Here is a 20641-nt window from a genome sequence, read left to right on the forward strand (position 1 = left end):
AAGAGAACGACATAATTTACCACCAGTGAACACATGAGACAGGAGGCATCTGCAGACTGGGGAAACAATCCTGGGTGGAAAGTGGGGAAATTGTCGGGGTTGACGTCACAACATTTATAGAATCGTTTAAGTCCCTTAATCCCGCTAAAAATCTCTTATCCAAAAATATGTTTTTTTACCACTTTGATCGCTTTTGTCCCTTTTTTTTCAAACGGTATAAACTCTCAAACTGTGCAATTCCTCTCAGTCAAATAGAAAACATTTCGATTCGAACATTCAGCTTCACGCGGTTTATCCCTGAAACTAACATGCAACAAGCAGTTTTAAAGGTTTAACTTAAAGGGCATAGTCGTTGATCTCGAGAGCTAAACCTAAAAACCGTGCGATGAATCAAAGGATGATAAATGCTTGCCTGGCCCTTCTCCACAGATTATACCAGGGCTTCCCTGTCAGGCAGCTGCAGACAAGACGATTTGATAAACAAAGCAGCCTGGCTGCGTCGCATTTCCCTGAACTGAGGCCTGCTGACGGATTTCAGAACATTTTAAAACCTTTAAGGACCTTTTTTTTTTCCCCAACAGCACCTAACAAATCAGGAGGCGTTCAGGTTAACACTGATTACTGGCATCCACACATGAGGAATCACAGGTGCATCTCAAGACATCTGAGTATCATTGAAAAGTTCTCTAAAAGCACGTAATACATAGATTTATTACACTGAGCTGATACGGTTCAAGTGTTTCTTTCAGCCAATTTGGATGATTTCTGCCTATAGCTGCTGAAAACCCAAATTTAGTTGTTATTCCAGACTGCTGTGAAAGGACTTTGAATGCAGAAGCGTCGGCTTACAGCAAAGGATGTCCATGTGCTGTACAGTGAACGCATCACGTTGCATCAATTACTGCATCTAAATGAAGGCATGAAGGCAATCAGCCGGCGGCACTGATGAGGTGTTAAGCTAATCCCTGGTTGCTATTGTACTCTGAACGAGCTTCTTTAGCGTTGGCCTTTTGTGGCTCACCCGTCCTAAAGAGGGTGCATTTTAAGTTTCCGCTGGTCGAGAACCATAATCATCTAAACAGACAGAAATAAACATTTCTGTAATGAACTAAAACTCACTAAAATAAACGTTTTTGACGATGAGTTCAGTTCCTGAGATGCACATGTGTATAGTCAGAATATACAAGAATGGAGCACTCAATGGTTAAAAAAAAAAGCTAAAATATTAAATAATAAAAGAAATACAAAGACTAATAGTCGTATCAGAAGTAAAGAACAGAACAAGAGGGGCAGAAAGTACCACCAGGGGAAACTAAGAAGGAAGGAAGGATTGGATGTCAATCAGTTCCTGGGTTTTCCCCCAAACGGCCAAAACTCTCCCCGGCTGGTCGACTCCGGAGCGACCAGAGCCTGGCGTCGGACCTTACGTGGGGCAGAGAACTGTGGAGAGAAAGACAACGGGCGGTGAGAGACGCCGCGGCACGTGACGGACGGGCGTGGATCATGCTAGAGCCGGGAGAGATGTGTGGCTAGAGACGAGGAAAAAACGCCGACTGCAGGTGAGAAGCAAACACACCAACAGCTGCTGCTACAAGCTGGTAATGTGAAGAAAGTATGAGCGTGAGTGCGATTGTTTGTCTGTGTGTGTGTGTGTGTGTATCCCACAGTCCCAGTGGGTGTAGCGCAGCTGCAAGCACCGCACAACACAACGGGCACCACGGCGGAGAGCGGAGGAGGTGGGTAGGGAGGCTGATGGTGCTGGTCGGAGGGAATGCTGCGCAGACGGGGAGGACGACGAGGCGTTTGATGTCAATGAGCTGCGCTGAACCTCACCAACCTCGGGTTCCTCCGCTTTCATACGAGAGCTGCCCCAGGGGACAGCGGAGCGCGGGCGAAAAGCAGAAGGAAGGCACACGTCAACAACAAGGAACGTTCGGTGTTCGGGTTCACCGCTGCTTTTCTCTGGCGGGGAAAGCTGCCAGCATTACCTTTACTAAACCTTTACCTCTGAGCTCTCATTGGTCCAACCCGGCTCATACTGCACAGTATTAAAGGAGAAGTCTGCTCATATTCAGAATTCAAACTTCTGAAAGTACTTTAAATACATAATGATTACATACTGTTCAATAAATGATATGGTTTTTTTTTTTATTAAGATTTGAATGTGCTTTACTGGAGGCATCCATGTTGCCACCTCCCAGTTTGTGACGTCATGGTGCGGTAACATTTTCAGTTTTAACCCACTAACTGAACCATAATGTAATAACACCACTGCTATATTTCATTAAAAAAGGTAAAACATCTTCATTTCCACGCCTAATAGGTTGGAAATGAGGCGCAGTTGACTGGATTCGTTCTTCCAGCTGAATGCGATCCCGACGTAAGGGGATACAAATTCTGGCGATGATAATTCGTTTGGCACGACGCCGGCCGTGATGTTTTGTTTACAACGCGGTTGGTCAGCCTATCGACCAATCGCACATTCTATATTATACAAAAGAAAAACCTACTGAAAATTCTCTGGCCAGAAGTTCGATGGCAAATCCTCCCACTTCAAGTTGGCAATCCAACGACAAACTCGTGGTGGATCATGAAGGTGAAAGAACTAAAGTTTTTTTCACTTTTACCCGATGTATTGCCACATCTAACTGCCATGCACGTGGGCATTGTCGCTTCAACAATTGCTCTTGTGGATTTTAATGATGAAGTCCTCTGGAAATCCGAAATAATTGTTGTTGATCACAGATGTGTATAACGGTTCCTATTAAATTATCTTGTAAAGCCTGGAGAACGACCCTCGGCTCACCGCACCATGACGTCAGGAGTGAGGTGTTACCATATTTGGTCATTAATGGCCGCTCCCAGACTCGGTGATCGCGACAAAAAAATAATACTTTTATTTTTTTACTGATTAACGCTAAATTCATTAAATCACCGCATACGTATTTGTTTTAGGTATAGATAATGATCCACTGATTCTTCCTTGCTGAACAGACTTCTCCTTTAACAAATTTAGCTCCTCCTCCCCCCCACCTCCCCCCGTTTAAAACTTTTGCTTGTTCATGCAACCAACTGCACAGCAGTTCCTCTTCATTTTAACTCCCCCGTCTGTGCTCATACTTCTGCTTTTGGTCCTGTCTGGTAAAACTGGCTGCTCCAGCTGGACCTCATCTGACTGCAAGGCTATAAACCCTCTTTCAACCTCCCCCAATCACTTCTATTGAAACTATGTCTCTACTGTAAATGTTTCAAACTGTGGACAACTACAATTACCCATAAAGTACAAAACACTTTTTTGCATTACGATTAGACTGCTGACAAATATTCACCAACTGCTTAAATACTAGTTTCTCTGATGGTTTTAAGGTTAAAATCTGAGTGCAGAGTAAATAAATTACACCATACAACACCCGTAGAAAGCCTCTTATTGAGGTTATTACAATATGTTTTCACTCAACCTTGTTGCTTAACTTGGTCACCCAAGCAAGGCAACATAATACAAGCCCTGTTTACCTTTGAGTATGTAATCCGTTAGGAGGGCCGGTACCTTCTCGCTGTCATCCCTCATGGCGTGAAGAACTGATGTGGAGAGGAAGAGTTAGAGGTGGCGCTAAGATCCGACAAACAAACATGTGATTGAAGCGCGCCGCGCTCTGCCTCACGGACTCACTCTTTGCGAGGATCTGGAGGTCTTCTACAGACGGAGAGCCCGCTTTCTTCTCGTAGGGGATCACTGTGGTCAGATACTAAAGAGGAAAAAAACAAGATTACGAAGGTGGGGGGGAAATAAAACACACCAAGTGACTTAAGACTTGCTTAACTTTCTCTAACGAACTTTTGGAACATATAAAAAGCCTGCGTTGTGCTAAAAGTTACGAAACATGCAGCTGGGCTACAAGACGATTTTTTAGTTAAATAAAGCTGGGCGATAATGTTTAAATAATAAATAAAAGAATTCCAACGACGGGCTTGTTTTTGTCACAATGCGACCGCAAACTTGAATGAGACAGACCAACACAATGTAGTTGATAAGACGCATTTCTGCTGATAGACAGGTCAGGTCAGGCTTGTTCCTTAGTCACCATGATGCCGCTTGTTCACCAACGTCGCACTGAAGTTTGTGGTCGGAACGTGACAAAATGCGTAGAGGTTAAGAGGGGGAGTTAAATACATTTACAAGACACTGAGGTATTTAATGAAAAAGAAAGTAAAAGACAATAAAGCAAATCAAACAATAAGGCAAACCGAATAAAAAAAAAAAAAAAAAAAAAAAAAAGATGTGCATGCCAGTAGAAACACCCCCAAAAAACACAGGAGAAAGTGCAGAAGAAAGAGCAGGGGGCACCTGTTTATCCCCTCCTGTGTGGCCAAAAGTTTGACGGAGGCCATTTTGAATGACATTGGAGAGTCCCTCCAGAGTGAGGAGCTACAAGGAGTGAGAGGAAGGAGGGAGGGGGGAAAGAAGAGATTTGAGGAGAGATAAGGAGGCCGTCTACGACAGGAAGGAAAGGCGCTGGTGCTAAGAAGGAAGGTGAAGCATATCTGCGCGGGGCAAGCATCTATTTTTCTAAGTTGGAAAAAGCCCCCCCCCCCGGCTAACTCACCGTGCCGGGTATGTGCGTGCTGTTCGTCCTCTGGCCGTTGGGCCCCGTCGTGGTCGTGCTCCTGATCTTCTTCTTCTTGCGCAGCAGCTCGCGGTGCTCCTTCTGCTTGTTCTGCACGTCGATCAGCAGCGAGATGAAGCTGTTCTTCACCTGCACAGCCGCCACATTTCATCATTACCTCCACAGGGTTTGGGGGGAAAAAACGCGCCCGTTGTCCCGGTTTGATCGTTTTCAAAAAGCTTTTATTTGAATTTGCAGAACAGATGAAAAAGGCAAATAAAATGAAGCATCCAGAACATTTAGTCATTCCCCACAATTACAGTGCCTGGCATAAGGAGCTTTTTCACATTTATGTCACTTTACAGCCCCAAAGTGGTTGTTTTATGATTTATGTGATAAATCAACACTAAGTAGCACAGCATTGTTGTGGAAGGAACATAATTACAGATTGAGGCGACTTCTGAAGGCTAAGATTGGTTGAACTGGATTTTATTGTAAAATAATTCAAACCATGATTTTCTGAATTTTATGTGCCAAACATTTTGAAAACCATACATTTGCTTATCTTCTATTCTACGATTATGTCCCACACTGCCGGTCGATCACATGAACACCAAACGAAACACATTGTTGCTTGTGGGCGGAGCCTGATCAAATAAGAGAAGACTAGGCGGGTGTGAATACTTTTGCTAGCCACTGTATGAGGCCTGCTTTGGGTATTAAGGAAGCATTTCCATCATAGGGATAAAGCATAACAAAATATTTTTCTTTTGCTTCACATGTTTAGAACTCTTTATTTTATTAATTAAGAAACCTTGGAATAAAAGCACTGGAGTTCTTCCAGCCGTCTTTTACATTTCCAGCTGGAAGATGGCCATTTCATTTAGAAAAGCTTGTAAAATGTCAAAACTTTGCAGGCTATGGAAAATAAAGCTGGAGTTCCAGTGCGTCCTGGTTATCTGTGCAAAGTAACGCTCAAACAAGGATAAAGAAATAAAGCTGCCGGCGATTCTGACAACGCGCGGCCGTTTGAAGCCCCCTGAACGCTTCTGAGCCGCTCTGCTTCGGTACGTTTCCTCCGAAGCGTTTCTGCTGGGTCTGACTCTGACACTCGTCGTGCGTGTGACCAGATTAAAAGTACCTCCTTCTCGAAGTCTAGTTCGTCTCGCAGGGCCAGAGCCTGGATCAGCTCTTCGCTGTAGCGACGGATGGCCGCCTCCACTTCCTCCAGGGTCCGGGCGAGCTCCGGCACAGAGAGCTGACGAAGCCCTGCGGAGCGGACGAGGGCGCAGAGGGAAACGTGGCTTAGGTAGGGAGGACCAAACCGCAACGAGAAGCCTCAAGTAAAAATGTTGATTCTACACTCCAATCCAATTTTAGAACATTTACTGAGACAAGTAAATGTTAAAATTCATTCAGTTGTTTGGAGAACTGTAAAACGGGTCGCCCAGAGCACATTAAAACACCAGAGCAGCCTGAACAGAAAGACTTCTGGTCCCCGGTGTCTCTGTGTGTGTAGGAGCAGGAAGACTCACGTTCCTCGAAGCTCGTGTTGGATCCGGATCGCTTCATGCCACCGAGGTCCTGGGAGAGCATGGACAGGTCGGACTGGGAGGGACTCTCGTCGTCTTCCGGGTCGGGGGACTCCTGCATCATCTCTTCGATCTCCTCTATCACCTAACGACACCACAGCCTTTAACCGGAGGCCAAATCTGGCCTGCTAAGGCAATTTATCTGGCCCTCAAGAGCCAAAAAAATGGCATATCATGTCATAAAGTACAGGCATATATCCTTTTAAATTGTAATAAAGTGGCTTAAACTGAGCCACCTGGAATGAAACACACATTAAAACAACCCAAAAATGTCCAAAAAGAGAATAAGTTAAGCAGAATGATGAGAGTTTGATGTGTAACTCATCCCAGTATCAACATTTTTTGCAGATAAACTGTTCAAATGGGCCTAAGGGTGCTAATTCTATGTCACTGTGAAATCTTTTACATTTTCTTTTACATCTAAAATCAAAGGTGTCATCTATACAGGTGCTACCGGCCCTTTTAATGACTTCATGATGCCAAAGTGGCCCAATATATAAATGAGTTTGACACCCCCGCCTTAAAGGATGATGAGGATTTCAGTCTAATGTAACAGCGGTGACATTCAAGGAGGTTCTAATGAGGTTCTTATTTACGCACATTAGACGTTTGTTCTGGACGTGACGTTTGTCTTTGTCTAAACACAAAACATTTGTTACTCAACCCTGGAAATACAGGCGTGGTGCTGTGAATCAGCCACGAGTCCCGACTGATGAGCACACAGAGATCGGATCGTGTTCAGCTTCTGTATTTGGTTAACAGGCCCGTTCTGGTAACGGCTGACTCAAGTCAACGCAGCTCTGATTTAAGGAAATAGCCAGTGGGCTGACCGACATATACAGTTACCTGTTCAGCAGTGAAGAGCGGCTCCTCGTTGATGCTGGAGACGATGATGGAGTGCATGTCCAGCTGTTCCCGCAGCTCCTCGTCGTCGTCGTCGGACAGATCCAAAGACTGGGTCTCCGCCTTCTGCCCCTTGGGAGGCAGCAGGGGGCAGAGGTTTAGACATCCAATAAAAGATGCAACAAGACTTTGACATTTTTTAAAATCCAAGCAAAAAAAATGCAAACAACCAGAGGTGAATATTGAATATGTTGGGTTTGAGGGTTCCTTTTATTTCTCTCTTGACAGTAAGATAAAAAGAAGGGTAAAGACCCCAGAAAGGCTTCTAGACCAGAAACAGCTGCCAAGCTGGGCTCAACAAAATAAAGGGATTTTGTCTGCAACAGGGATGCTAAGGTGAACCGATCTGCATCGACACGCGGATGCACAAAGGTGTGGTGTCAGGAATTAAATCTAGACGCCTCGGTTTTCATGTTCTTGCACCAATAATATTAAATTCGTTTGATGACGAGATTAAACTTTTATCCGGTTGTGTGATTTTGGAGGTTATTCCTCTGACCTATACGGTTTGTTAGAAAGCGGATGACGATCTGCGCCACCAAAGGAGGCGGAGCCTGAAACAGGCGCATGCCAAATAACAACACGGCAAAAATGGCGGAGGCGATAAAAATGCACACACCGGCTAGCTAGGAATTAGCTACGAATGGGGATATTGATCGATGGACGTATATCGATGATGGAAAGAAAAGGTTCAATAAAAAGTTCAAAAGAACAATTATCTTCCCTTTTGCATTCTAGCCATGTAGGTAAATATTACAGTTAGGGCTGGGCAACGATTAAAATATTTAATCGCGACTAATCGCCCTGATTAATCGCGATTAATCACATTGTATTTACAAACTCCAAGAATGAATTCAAAAGTAGTGTAAAGAGCACTTTTATTTTAATGTTCTGCTGCCATTTGAACAAAAGTGTTGTAACATTTGTAGCACTTATCAGTAACACATAGTTAGTGTAAAGCTCATCATAAACATGTAAAACAAAAAATAGCAATAATAATAAATTAAAGCTTATTGCCACTGACAGGGAATTCTCTTTATGGGGAACAAATCTACCAAAAACAGGCAATTTCTGAGGTAACCGCAGGGAGCAGCATTACCATTTTATGTTCAATACCAAAGTTGAACTTGGCAGTGGTTACAACTAACTTGTTTCTGTCATATTCGATGCAGGAAGAACTTTAAACTGAAATGCTTGCTAACTCGATATGCTTGCGTTTATTTGACGTTGACACGCGGTTTTTTGTTGTTGCTTTCTCGCGTGCATATAATGAATGGCAGGGAAAAACAGGCAAAAACACATGGATACTTTGAAGAGAGAAGCGACTTCACCGACGGCGTCTAAGCAGACCCCCCCCCGCTCCACTCCGCACAAAACTTGTTCCGTTCGCCAACTCACCGCCTCGCCTAAATTTTCCTGCGGGAAACACCGCCTTCCGCATGTCGGCTTAGTTTTTTTCCGGTCAGCACCTTTCTTACTCTGAATCCGAGGTTTGGCTGACAGCGAGGTTATTGGCGCATTATCGCCACCTACTGTTCTGATTCAAACCCCTACACCGCAGCAACAGACCTTCACAAAATAAAAGCATGTGAGCAACATGCGTTAACGCGCGTTAAAGAAAATATCGCCATTAATAGTCTAATGAGTTAACGCGAAATTAACGCGTTAACTTGCCCAGCCCTAATTACAGTCGTTACATCCTCTCAACCAATCACAAACGCAGACCCAGAAACGCTCCTCCCACTTTAAAGAGTTCAGAGAACACATCTTTTTTTTTCTTTTTTTTAAAACTTGTTGGTTGAACAAAGGGTTGAGTTTGAATTCAGTGTTTGTGAGTTCTGTATCTAAAAATAGGAGCGACAGCATAAAATGGCCAGAGCTGCATTTAAAATCTATGTTTTGAATTTGTTGATAATTATCGACATCGATCAATATGATTTATATTTTATCGATTTTTTTCCATATCGTGCAGCCCTAATAAGGCTACGTGTTTGCTGCAAATAGAGGCTTGTGGAGAGGAAGAGCACTAGAAGAACTGTTTATGACTGGATGCCTTCTTATCAGGGTAATTAATAAGGTATTTTCAATTTAAAAGTGTAATGTCTTTGCTTTGGTTGTCTCATTGGATCAAATCTCATCAAATCTCACTGCGTTTACCTTCAAATAAGTGAACTGAACTGCGCGGTGACGAAGGGGTTCCAGCTGTGTATCTAAAATGAATCGGATCGTTTGGCAGTTTGTGTGATTCAGTCAAATTAAGCTCCTCAATCAGGCAATTAAGTGGCATTTGTTGAGGTATGGTTTATTTACACTACTGGGCAGACACTGAAACATGCTTGTTTTAGGGACCTGTTGCGCTGTGAGCTTGAGGGCCGGCAGGTGCAGGGAGCGGGTGTAGGACGTCTTCCAGTCCACAGGCATCACGTTGCCGTAGTTGTTCGTCAAAGCGTTCCAGACCCTGGAGGCGAGCGGAAAGAAGACAGAGTTAAAGCAGAGGGGACGTTTTCAGTTTCTCAAAGGCAGCTTCCTTCTCGTTTTGTCGTGACGCAGCAGTGCGAGGCAGAACTGCGCTCTGTTCTCTGACCACCACCCCTCTCGCCTACGCGAGGCGTACAGAAAGCCCTGACGGATCAACGCCTTCCGGGTCACACGTGTCGTTTCTGCAGACGTTAACCTGTGAGATGTGAGCTACTGGAAGGATAGACTAATAAATACAAGCAGCTTTCATTAAAATGGGCTTTAACTCACGACTGTAGAAGATCAGATACTGTTTTTTTTTTAGCATTTTGCAGCCTGCAAGTTGGAAGAAAAAAATCCTGAGATCCAGACGGTGGAGAAGAAATTAATCCCTTAATTTCTCATTTCCAGAAACACATTTGGCCACGTTGTTCAAAGGACTCAGCAAACAGTGGGCAGGTTTGTTATAAGTGGGTCATTAGTGAAATGTGTCCAAATGTCACTAAACCCTGGCAATATTGGAATTGAAGGGCCAAATTGATTTTATTCATTTATGTGCTCCATCAGGCAGCAGCTCTACGTTTTCTGTTTCAAACTTCATGTTTCTCTGTATTCAGGCTTACAAGCTAAATAATCAGAGTAATGTTTCTATGGAAGGAGAGTCAGGAAGAGGGACATGTGTGTTTACTGAAAACCTCTTCACACTCAAACACACCGAATCACTATATAATAGTGACAATAGTAAACTGATGATAAACGCTAAAACTATTTGGCGTGTTTATTATAACTCATCATCACCCAGTCAACACTAGAACGGCCACGTCGCTCGATTTGACCGTTTTACAGTTTGAGCGTTAATTACTTTAACGGATAAAGACAGAAAGCCTCGCTGGTCCCAGAATGTTACTAAAACTAAGTTTTCAGAAAACATAGACTTCTTCCCTTTTTCCATCCATCTAGCTCTGAAAATATAAAAGAAGATGGAATATGCCATAGAAGTGTAAAAGAAATCAGACTGTAGAAATGGTGTTTGAATATGGACAGTGACCAGGCTGGTGACGAAGAGTCTGACGGCGGCCAAAATTCCCGGGTGGATGAAAACTCCTCATCTTCAAAAAGTGAGTCAGAGGACATCCTGAGGAAAAGGAAACCCCTCATGTCTCCTGATAGCTGTTACCACAGCAGAAATGTCAGGTGAGCTTGTCCTGTGCTAACTACACATCGTCAGGCTGGTGAATCATCACCGCGTCTAGGCCGGATTCTCATATGACAACTACTAGAGAGCAGCTCCTTGAAGAGAACGTGGCTCTGAAATTTGCACCGCCATTCATGGGGAAGGGAAAAAATATCTCCACTGATGGTTTCTCCCTTCTCTAAAAGTGGCGACCCCCTGGTCACCGAGAAGACCGACCTGGTTGGCACTGTGGGGACTGAGGAGCTGTTCTCCACTGGGGTGCTGAAATGCAAAGAAACAACGCTAACTTTATCTGTGATGTATGCCTTGGCTGCTCGGCCATGGAGACTCAATCCATGAAGCGCGGTTCTCAATCTAATCTGTAGGCCACGTGAAGTTTTGGAGCTCTACGGCTCTCCTGTGCGCTAGGCGCCTCAGCATCCCCTGCTCTATGACGTTTACGTGGCTGAGCTGCTGTCGGTTCCAGTCGCCTCCGCTTTGATTTAACTACACTGACAGTTGACTGGGGAATATTTAGGAGCGAGGGAATTTCACGACTGAACTTGTTGCACAGGTGGCCTCCTATGACATTACCCCGCTGGAGTTCACTGAGCCCCCGGAGAAAGACCCACTCGTTCACAAAAGGTCTGCAGAGACGGTCCGCAGCGTCGGCGCTTGGTTTTATACAGCTGTGGCCGAGGAAGGGACTGGAACACCTGATTTTCATTATCTGGACGGGGGAGTGAATACTTTTGGCAATGAGGTGTATATCGTGCTCCCCCAGATTAAAGACTAAAATTTTTGTTCATTTCTGAAGAGTATTTACTTTTACCAAAAGGAGCATTTCCTTGTTCTCCTATTAAGAACGACAGCCATGCTATTCTCTAGTAATAGGAAACACTAAAAGCAGGGACAGATGGATACTTCCCTTACATTAAAGTTAAAGTATTTACTAGAGTTGCACCGATACCGATACCAGTATCGGACGGGGCCCCGATCCAGCATTAAAATGGTGGCATCGGTATCGGCGAGTACCAACAAATAGGGCACTGATACCATTTTGATGTTTGTATGTCACTTGAACGCAACCTTCTCTCTCCCGACTAGCATTATACATGTTATAGAAGTTCATGAAAGTTGCACTATTTTGGCATTTGAGAGCCAAAACCCAGGGTTTAAAAGAGATAATTCAATTATTAATGTAATTTTACTGTCTTACTGTTGCACTACTATTATACTTGTTATAATTTCATGAATGTTGCACTATTTTGGCCTTTGAGAGCCAAAAGTTTATTCAACTATTGTCACCCATTCCAGGTAGGCAATAAAAAGTTCTACTACCCTAAGTAGTATGCAGTTCTTCATATATACACAGACACATCAATTTCAAACAGATGGTATCGGTATCGGCCAATACTATCAACACTATTATTTACTAGAAAGTTTGCATTTGAAAAATCTCCAGTTATCCGGTTAGAAAAAAGTGGATGTGGGAGGGAGCTTGAAATGCAAACGTTTATCCATTCTGAGCTGTCTTTAGCCACAGTTTGTAAAGTACAAACCCATCACCCCATAACCCTGGAGAAAATCAGCACCAAGGGTAGGAATAACTGATCCCATACCTTTTTGCATTTTTATTTTTCTTATTTTTGATATATGGACACACTGTATATACCTGATGCACCTTTTCCTCCTTTTGGCACCTTCTTCTGATTATTGATTACTGAGCCGATGTGACAAGTGAATTTCTCCAGTGTGAGATCAATAAAGCCCATCTTATCTTATCTAGCGTGCTCAAGCCAGTGCGTTTTTGGCCGTGCACGGGCGGACACTGTGAGCCCATGTGTCGCGGCGGCTCCTGCGATGTCCAGGACAAATGTTTATGTAACATCCACGCTTCTCCCTGAAGTGTTCACGCGCCGCTTGGCGAGCTGCTGGCCCGTTTAAAACGGGGCAAAGCCTGGCAGGAAACGCCGCGTGGCACCGAGCAGCGACGCCGTCTCGGGCCACGTGAGCGCCGGCCAAAAACACGCCGCAGGCGCAGTTTCACAACAGGGGACACAGCGAGCTCATTTATTTGCTTCCACTCCGGCTCGTTTGTCTCGGGAACTCGATTGAGTTTATTGTTACGCATAATATCTTGGATGCACAGAGCAAAACCTCAACCCAAACACAGGACTTGGCTCCACTGTAAAAAATAAATCGAAACGAGGTCCATGTCCTTACAGTTCACCGTCGTTCTCCTGCAGCGGGTCTCAGCCGCAGAGTTTCAGTGGCGCTTGTTAAGGAGCTGGGCACGTCCTGGAAAAGCGCAGCCACCCAGAAAAGACTCTTACCGAGCTTGGCGCTGATTTTAAAGCTTTGTCGGGCTGCCGTCCAATTATTTCATACCCTCCTTCCTGTTTTTCCCCCTTAAAGAAAAACACTTCCTGTCTGAGCTCCTCAAATTTCTGTTAAAACTCGATATACCTCTGATATATACTGACAAATGGACATCTACGTAGCATTTCAGGAGGAGTGAGTCCCAATAAGAACTCGCTAACGAGGTGAAAAGATTGTTTCAATGATCATCATGATAAAAGTCCTGGTGGATTGTCTATAAACAATTTATGATAACGCTAAAACCCGAAATGATCCCTGCGATGGGGCTGCGGATGGTAGAAAAAGCGGCCATATGTGGAATTAATGAAAGTCACAACAACAACATGACTTGCAATAAATATTAAAGCGCGTAAACGTCTTCCTGCTTTTCAACTGACAGCCATCTACATATCGTGGTCTCCTAGAATTGCACCCAGCAGTCCGTTTTACACTTGGCAGGACAGCCAAGCTACAACGATGTTGTAGGAAGCAGCTCCACGAGCGTCTGCTTTGTTAAAAGCACCAGCACAGCAGGTCAACTAAGCAAACGGCCTGCAAGCCTTCCTACATTAACCTAAAGTATGTATCAAACAGCTCAAATATTGTGAAAAGGTTCAAATCTGTCATTGCTCTTTCTGGAAGGAAAACTTCCATATCATGTAGATTCATTACACACATACGGAAATATGTCAAGCCTTTATTTCTAGATAACGAAAAAAGCCAAATTTTGTGTCTCTGCAAATTTCAAAAGCAAATGAGATCAATACAAAAGGGTATTTTGAACAGAAATGTCATATTTCTATGCGCTCAATACTTAGTGGGGGATCCTTTTGGTTGAATTCCAGCACCAACGCGGCGTCGCATGGAGGCGATCGGCCTGTGGTTCTGTGGCGTTCCTGCTGTCAAGGATAGCTACGTCGCAGCTCAATTAAAAAAATAATAGATATTTTCTTCTTTCACTCAACTTTCAATGAATATTCTTGGATCCAGCAGTCTATCTATCTATCTATAAAAATTGCACACATTGTTTGGTCGCATTAAAAGGCTCTCACGTTCAATGCAAAGGGCAGGAGAAGGGTGATCAGTGGAGAAAACGTAGCATCTCCTCCCGCTGGCTGATTGATGTGAGCGAGTGCTGCGCCGCATTGCCGTGTTGTTGTGAAAGGCGTAGCTGTGACCTTTGAGCGACCTTTGAGTGCCAATGTGACCCAAAAATTGCCAGGCACCTCCCAGTGAGATTACAAACAGATGCTGACAGGCCAAGCTTCCTGCGATCCCACCCTGTGTGACTCCAATGGGAAAACGGCGGTCCGGGTGAGGCAGGTATCGCTTTCAGTTACGTTTAACATCGGCACAGTTTCAATACAACATAAAAAAGCCTTAGAATCTACAGTAATATTTGAGCAATATGTGGTAATTCTGTTCAAATTTCAGCTAATTTCCGGAGATCCACTCAGGACTACCCATATGTTGGCAAAGATCGGGTTTTAGTACAGACAGTGATTTGTGTACTGGCGGTTTATCTCTCGCCTGTAAGACCGACGATGTTCTGCCAATAATTTTTCCTCTCTTTTCATTTCCCTTCTTTTAGCTTTACAGAGGCATCCAGACTTGCTTAAGGTCAGAATATATATATATGGATCCAAGTCCAACTTTTACCGATGATTTCTTCTCCAGCCCAGGAAAAATAGCAATAAGGTAAACCAATAAACACTTAATTATTACTTCATGACTAAAGAAGTAAGGATTTTTCCTATGTTGATGGGGTTTACATTTTTTAACATGTTCCAGTGCTGATTGAAGAACTCCGGTTTTTAAAATACCACATCCATTTTAATTTGTGATTTTTTTTTAAATTATCATTATTATTTACATAATCTATTTACATAAATCGCTGCTGCATCGTTATCCTGAAAATTAGTGCAATCTACTGCGATTTTTAAAGCTGTATGCAAACGAAATTTCGTTCTGTACGCACTTTGTGCATACAAAATGACAATAAAGATACCCATCTATCTATCTATCTATCTATCTATCTATCTATCTATCTATCTATCTATCTATCTATCTATCTATCTATCTATCTATCTATCATTTTCAATACTGTTGTGGTGCCCTAAACTGGTTTGTTTTGAAATACAGCATTTTTTTTTTAACATTTATCGCCTTAACATTTATTCAACAACACCACGTTGAATAAAAGGGAGAGAGAGAAAAGACTTTCCCACTTCCACTTCCACAGTGGGGTCTGGACCCTCACTTTCAACCTTACTGGCAAACTTTCTGATTTGTAAAGCAGAAAGACGTTTGTGGACGATGTGGGATAATTCTTGGCGTTTAACCCAATCTTGGTATAAAAAGCAGCCTATAATGAACCGTGTACCGTGTTTTTTCCCCCTGCACTAACCGAGTTCATTCCTGGTGAGATTCTCTCAGACTCTCATATATGAATGTTGTGTAGTTAGCTTGCGGGGCTAAGCAGGCTAGCTGACAGGTTAAAAGTTAGAAGATAATTAACACTCACTCGTCGTCTTTCAGGTAGTTCTCCTCCGTCATGGGTTTAACCGGAGCGATGTTCTCCGTCGTAGTGTTGTAGTTTCGGAAACACACGGTTAGCTTTTCGTCGAAGTCGTGGACCAGGTCCTCCATCGACTTGAAGCTGCAGATGTCCCCGGAGAAGCTGTTGTCCGCATCGGAGAAGTCGTCTAGGCCCGACGGGTCGCCCGCGTTGGAGTTCAGCTGGTCCAGCTGCTCGGCCGACTCCGACGACGGCTGGAACTCGTTGAAGTCCTGCCAGTCCTCGTCGAAGTGGGCTAACGGCGCCGCCATGGCTGCCCTGGGAAGCTGTCTCTGCGGTCGCTCGCTCCGCGTCCTCCGCGGCGCTCTCTGCTCTGCCGTCGGTCGGCTTTGGGAGACTGCTGCTGGAACGCCGATGGGGGGGCGGGGCGTGATGACGTCAGTGTGCTCGCCCCTCCCATTTGCCAACAAAACAAACATCGAGGGATTCGTCGTTCAGGGGCGATGTTAAGACTTCGAACGCTGGGGGCTAAGACCCGCTCAAAAACAAGCAGGTCATTTACGAGTCGGAAAACTCTGATTTAAAATAAACATATCTGTTTAACGGATGCTTAAAAAATATAAATAAATCTTGATATCTGATTTTCTTATTATTTTTTGTATATAGAGTAATTGATACATTAAGCTTCGTGGTTCATTTCAGCATGTGCATTTCGAACTCTAAATATACATTTTATGCATGTACATCTATTATTTATGTTTCACCAGTTCAGAAAACGTTTTTACAGTTGTTATTTTTTACATGTATTTAGCTTTTTTTTTTTTTTTTTTTTTTTTTTACACAGAATACATAAATTATAATTAGAAAGATCTATCCATCCATCCATCCATCCATCCATCCATCGTCTTCAGCTTATCCGGGGTCGGGTTGCGGGTGTAGCAGCTTCAGTAGGGAGGCCCAGACGTCCCTCTCCCCAGCCACTTGGGCCAGCTCCTCCGGGGGAATCCCAAATTAGAAAGATGTTTACATGAAATTTCAAAGTAAGTGATCAGTGCCATATTTTGTCCGGGCTTGCATCTAAATGCCTGCTTTTTTCTTACAGTAGACATGTGAGATGCTGCTGTTTGGGTAGTTCGTGCATTTCATGCTGTTTTCCTATATGTGCAAATAATAATAATAATGGCATTTCTTCCCCTCTTCAAGAGGGACAGCAGTGGCTTGGCATACATCTGCCACTCTTTTGTCATGTTGTTTCAGAGAACTTGCCATTTCCTTTAATATTAAGGGAAGAACCAACAGAAGCTTGAATTTGCCAGAAACATGGGTTTGGTCTTAGGCTGCATTAGTTACTTTTTAGAGTCTTATGTAAAAAAATATGTCTGTATTAAAGACAACCACAGAGGTAATGTACCACCAGATGTACCAAATTCATGACAGCATTTCAAGGAGGTCAACATCACCAACATATTTGTAAATAAGTATGTTTTAGTCAGTAATGTCTATATTGTGTGGTTTGCAGAATTTTATTGCCATTGTTTCATAGTTGCAATGATTGGCGTCTCATTTATCCCCACTTTATTGTCCAATCACAGCCTCTTTGCAGTGGTCAATTGTCATAATTTTCTTCTTTAACTCCTTAATGTCACTTTCCATCTTTCCATGGCTTAGTCAAAATAATTTTTTTCTGTATGAATATAAAGATTGTTAAATAATTTTACTGACAAGTTATACACAGTATAAATGTGTACACTTGTATATAAAAGGCACAATGTTCAAATTCTGATTAAACTGTATCCGTTTCTTCATATTCAAATGTTATTTAAAATGGCAGTGTACTGCATTTTGTGTATAGTGAATACAATTGCATGATTAAATCAATGAATCCTCTAAAACAACTGATGGACTGGCACACCAAATATACCCTCATACCCAAAGCTGCCCCATTGATACTCACATTTTCACCACAGTTTTTAAATAAACATTCAGTTAAACATATATTTCCGTTGTATCTTTTTTACCTTACTCATTTTAAAACAGTTTTGTATTGTTTCACTGTTCACTTCAAGTAAACATTCCAACACAAGGACTTTGTATTCCAGTGAAACCCCTCAGCTGCGTTTTACTCTTGAATAAAACTAGCAATTGGCCACTTGTATTGCTTAGTTCTTCCACTACAGATCAGAATAAAAGCATCACATTCAACAATGCAGGTTTTGACATCTCCATTTCTCAACAAACATTTTATGTTTGTCGGAGAAGTAAAGGCCTTAGACCCCACTAGATGTTTTTCACTTTAGGGTTAAAACATTTGGAAGTTTTACCGATAAAACAGGTGTTGTAGGGAACTGCATTAGCTGGCTCTGAGAGCAAAATATTACAATAAAACAAAAAAAGCCTCAACCCTTGTGGGGCATTCTGTTTGAACTCGTTAGTCAGCATTTTTGAGTTTCAGTTTGAAAGAGGTAAACTGGAATGACTCTTAAAAGTTGGAATTCTGGCCTGACATCTTAGCTGTCCCCGCCCAGAAACACGGTTGCAGAACGTAGAGATCTCAGCTACCATAACTCAATGAGTGGATGCTATGCTGTCTGTACCACACAAAGCACATTTTGACACAAAGATAACACCATACAACTCAAAAAATTAAAAACTTTTTTTCCTTATTCCACCAAGGAATAAGGCGTTTACTAGTAAGGCGACAGCAGTGGCTCCCAAACCCAGGGCACCACTCATAAAACTCCATGTGGGTCAAAAGTTTTGAAATTGCTCTAAATAAATCAAATGACAATCATTTATAATAGTATCCACTGAGTAATGAAAGCTTAAAAACAATTTCTGATAGGCTCGCATTACCAAGATCCTATTGGTTTTCTGGCTTACAACTAAAATGGATGAATTAGAGTTAAGTCATTTCCGGGTCAGAGTCCTGACTTTAAAAATTATTAGACTGCAGTATTAGGACTTACACAGAAGTCCTAATACTGACGACTAATTTAAATATTCATCATACAAATGGATTTTTTTAATTAAACCAACTATAGTGTCTCTGAGTCTTTCCTGCTGCTGTTCTTCTCACCTGTTCATATCAAAGGGGTCACTTATGTTCATCACATCTTTTTTATGCTTTCCTTTTATGTCTAATTTTACAATCATGCCTATATCACCTACATAAAGCTAAAAGTCTGATTTGTTCTCACATTTATATTTATCTTTGAGCCATTTTATTTGGTTACGTATTTAAAAATCTCTCCCTTTTCTAAAGAATGTCAATATATATGAATATACATCTTATACCCAAATCGGATATAAGATGTATATTACAAGTTAATACATACCATTTGTTTGTTAAAGTTGACTATAAACTGGATTACTCATTTGATTTTGTCAGTTGGTGTTTTTACAGGCCAGCTTCTGTTTAAAATACACCACTAGTAGGCGCAATTTGGAAAATACTTCAAATAAAAATTATTTATATTGAACAGTATTAAACTTAAAAAAAATAGCATTTGACAAAATCTAGAAGTGACAAGAAGGATCTAGAAATTTATTAAATTTTTAAGTTATCCTGCTTTTCCAAGCAAAGTTTGCTTTAGGACAAAGTTATACTTTTAATACAAGTTCTGCTTTAGGTTCATATATTGTCTCAGTTGTGCGCTTCCCTTTTATTTAACCACTAAAACTTTCCTCTCCTAAAAAGATCAATAAGAAAAAAACAAAACAAAGCTATTCTGTTGTGTCCAGATATGTTGCGATAAGATTCATCATAAGGAATTAGTCAAAGTACACATCTCTATACTTATGTCTCTCATCTCTTCCTAAAATGGCATTATTTTTTTTTATTTTATTTTTTAAATGGAGGGCCAACAACAAGGCTTTACTTCAAAATAAGTGGAATTTATTGTCAACAGGTTGTGTTATTCCTAATGCTGGTTTTAAAGGAAGCCCCCTCACTGTTGTGGGACACGTGGGAATCAAATCACTACATACAGAGACCCAAACGAAAACAGAACCGACCCAGAAAGCTTCACTGGGGGCCTGAAGCCCGCCCCCCCACGCGCCTGTTTTAGGATCATCTTGTAGGTGTCCAAATCCTAGGCCTCCATTAAACTCTTATAAGGTCTCTCTCTTTTTTTTTTTTTCAAAACCCTGAATTCTTTATTGAAAATATGCATACATAACACTTTTCCTACACAACAATACAAAACATTACAATCACTTTTGTAAATAAGACATGAAACGCAAACCAACACATCCCCCCGCCCCCCCTTCCCACCCGAGAGCCCAAGGAACTTAGAGATGCTACAGTAAGCCCTTATTCCCCACCCCGCTCCCATCCCATCACCACCACCACCACCACCTCAGAGAAATAAGACATAGTTAAATCAGAAACAGCTCCCTCGGTAAACTCCGACAGAAGAACAGAGAAGACACCGGGTTGCATACAGATATAGCATTGGCCACCAGCAGGTGAAGGATGTGGGTTTGTTTTTTTCTTCTTCACTGAATCGCTTTTTTTTTGTTTGTTGGGGGGGTTAAAAGTGTGCATTAGTTGTCAAGTCTTCTGAAAAGGATTCACGGCATGGAAACAGGAGTCCATTCTGTGGTTGGGGAGAGAACAGGTTTCTAGAGTGTGCATATCGGACCGTGATGGTACATAACCTACAGGAAAACAACGGTGCGCCTGGGATTTGGCTTCAACACAGGCCGGAAAAGCAGCGACTGCCAATCTACAACGGCACACCAAGCAGAAGATATTAAATACACAGAGATGCGATGAAGCAGAATCTTCACAGGGAGGGAATTCTTTAAAGGCGATGGGTGGATAGTTAGAACCTGATTTGGTAACACCACATGACCCCCTCCTCCCCTCCATCTACTCCTACTGGCAAAGGGTGCTACTGTGCATATTGTTTTCTGATTGTGGTGGTTGGAGAGAAAAAAAAACAAAAAAATAAATAAAAAAAAAATCGCAACTGAATACAAATAAAAATACAAAAGAAACAGAAGTTATAATGGTTACAAAAAAAGAAAA

The 20641-nt window shown here is 42.4% G+C and overlaps 1 protein-coding gene across 4 annotated transcripts; it reads right to left on the reverse strand.

Moving 5' to 3' along the window:
* Positions 1 to 871: 871 nt before the first annotated feature.
* si:ch211-57i17.1 (FEZ domain-containing protein) lies at positions 872 to 16023 on the reverse strand. 4 transcript variants are annotated; one of them, XM_036147541.1, is made up of 11 exons: positions 15616 to 16023; positions 9449 to 9557; positions 7043 to 7171; positions 6140 to 6281; positions 5746 to 5873; positions 4605 to 4754; positions 4346 to 4426; positions 3671 to 3746; positions 3514 to 3579; positions 1838 to 1865; positions 872 to 1440 (listed from the first exon to the last, which is right to left on the reverse strand). In XM_036147541.1, the coding sequence occupies exons 1-10, from the start codon at positions 15918 to 15920 to the stop codon at positions 1855 to 1857; spliced, it is 1197 nt and encodes a 398-aa protein (XP_036003434.1). In that variant the 5' UTR covers positions 15921 to 16023; the 3' UTR covers positions 872 to 1440; positions 1838 to 1854. The 4 variants fall into 4 exon arrangements, with proteins under 4 accessions (XP_036003434.1, XP_012724267.2, XP_021175269.2 ...); XM_012868813.3 differs by lacking the exon at positions 1838 to 1865; XM_021319594.2 differs by having other exon boundaries at positions 872 to 1865.
* Between the last annotated feature and the right edge of the window lie 4618 nt (positions 16024 to 20641).

The sequence above is a fragment of the Fundulus heteroclitus genome, chromosome 15 (genome assembly GCF_011125445.2).
Source record: "Fundulus heteroclitus isolate FHET01 chromosome 15, MU-UCD_Fhet_4.1, whole genome shotgun sequence".
Classification (NCBI taxonomy): Eukaryota; Metazoa; Chordata; class Actinopteri; order Cyprinodontiformes; family Fundulidae; genus Fundulus; species Fundulus heteroclitus.

Coding starts and splice junctions, on each gene's coding strand:
- si:ch211-57i17.1 (XM_012868813.3), bottom strand. CDS start 15,920: ATGGCGGCGCCGTTAGCCCACTTCGACGAGGACTGGCAGGACTTCAAC. Junction 6,282..7,042: donor CGCTCTTCACTGCTGAACAG/GTAACTGTATAT, acceptor TGGTGTCGTTAG/GTGATAGAGGAGATCGAAGA. Junction 4,755..5,745: donor AACTAGACTTCGAGAAGGAG/GTACTTTTAATC, acceptor GCGGCTGTGCAG/GTGAAGAACAGCTTCATCTC.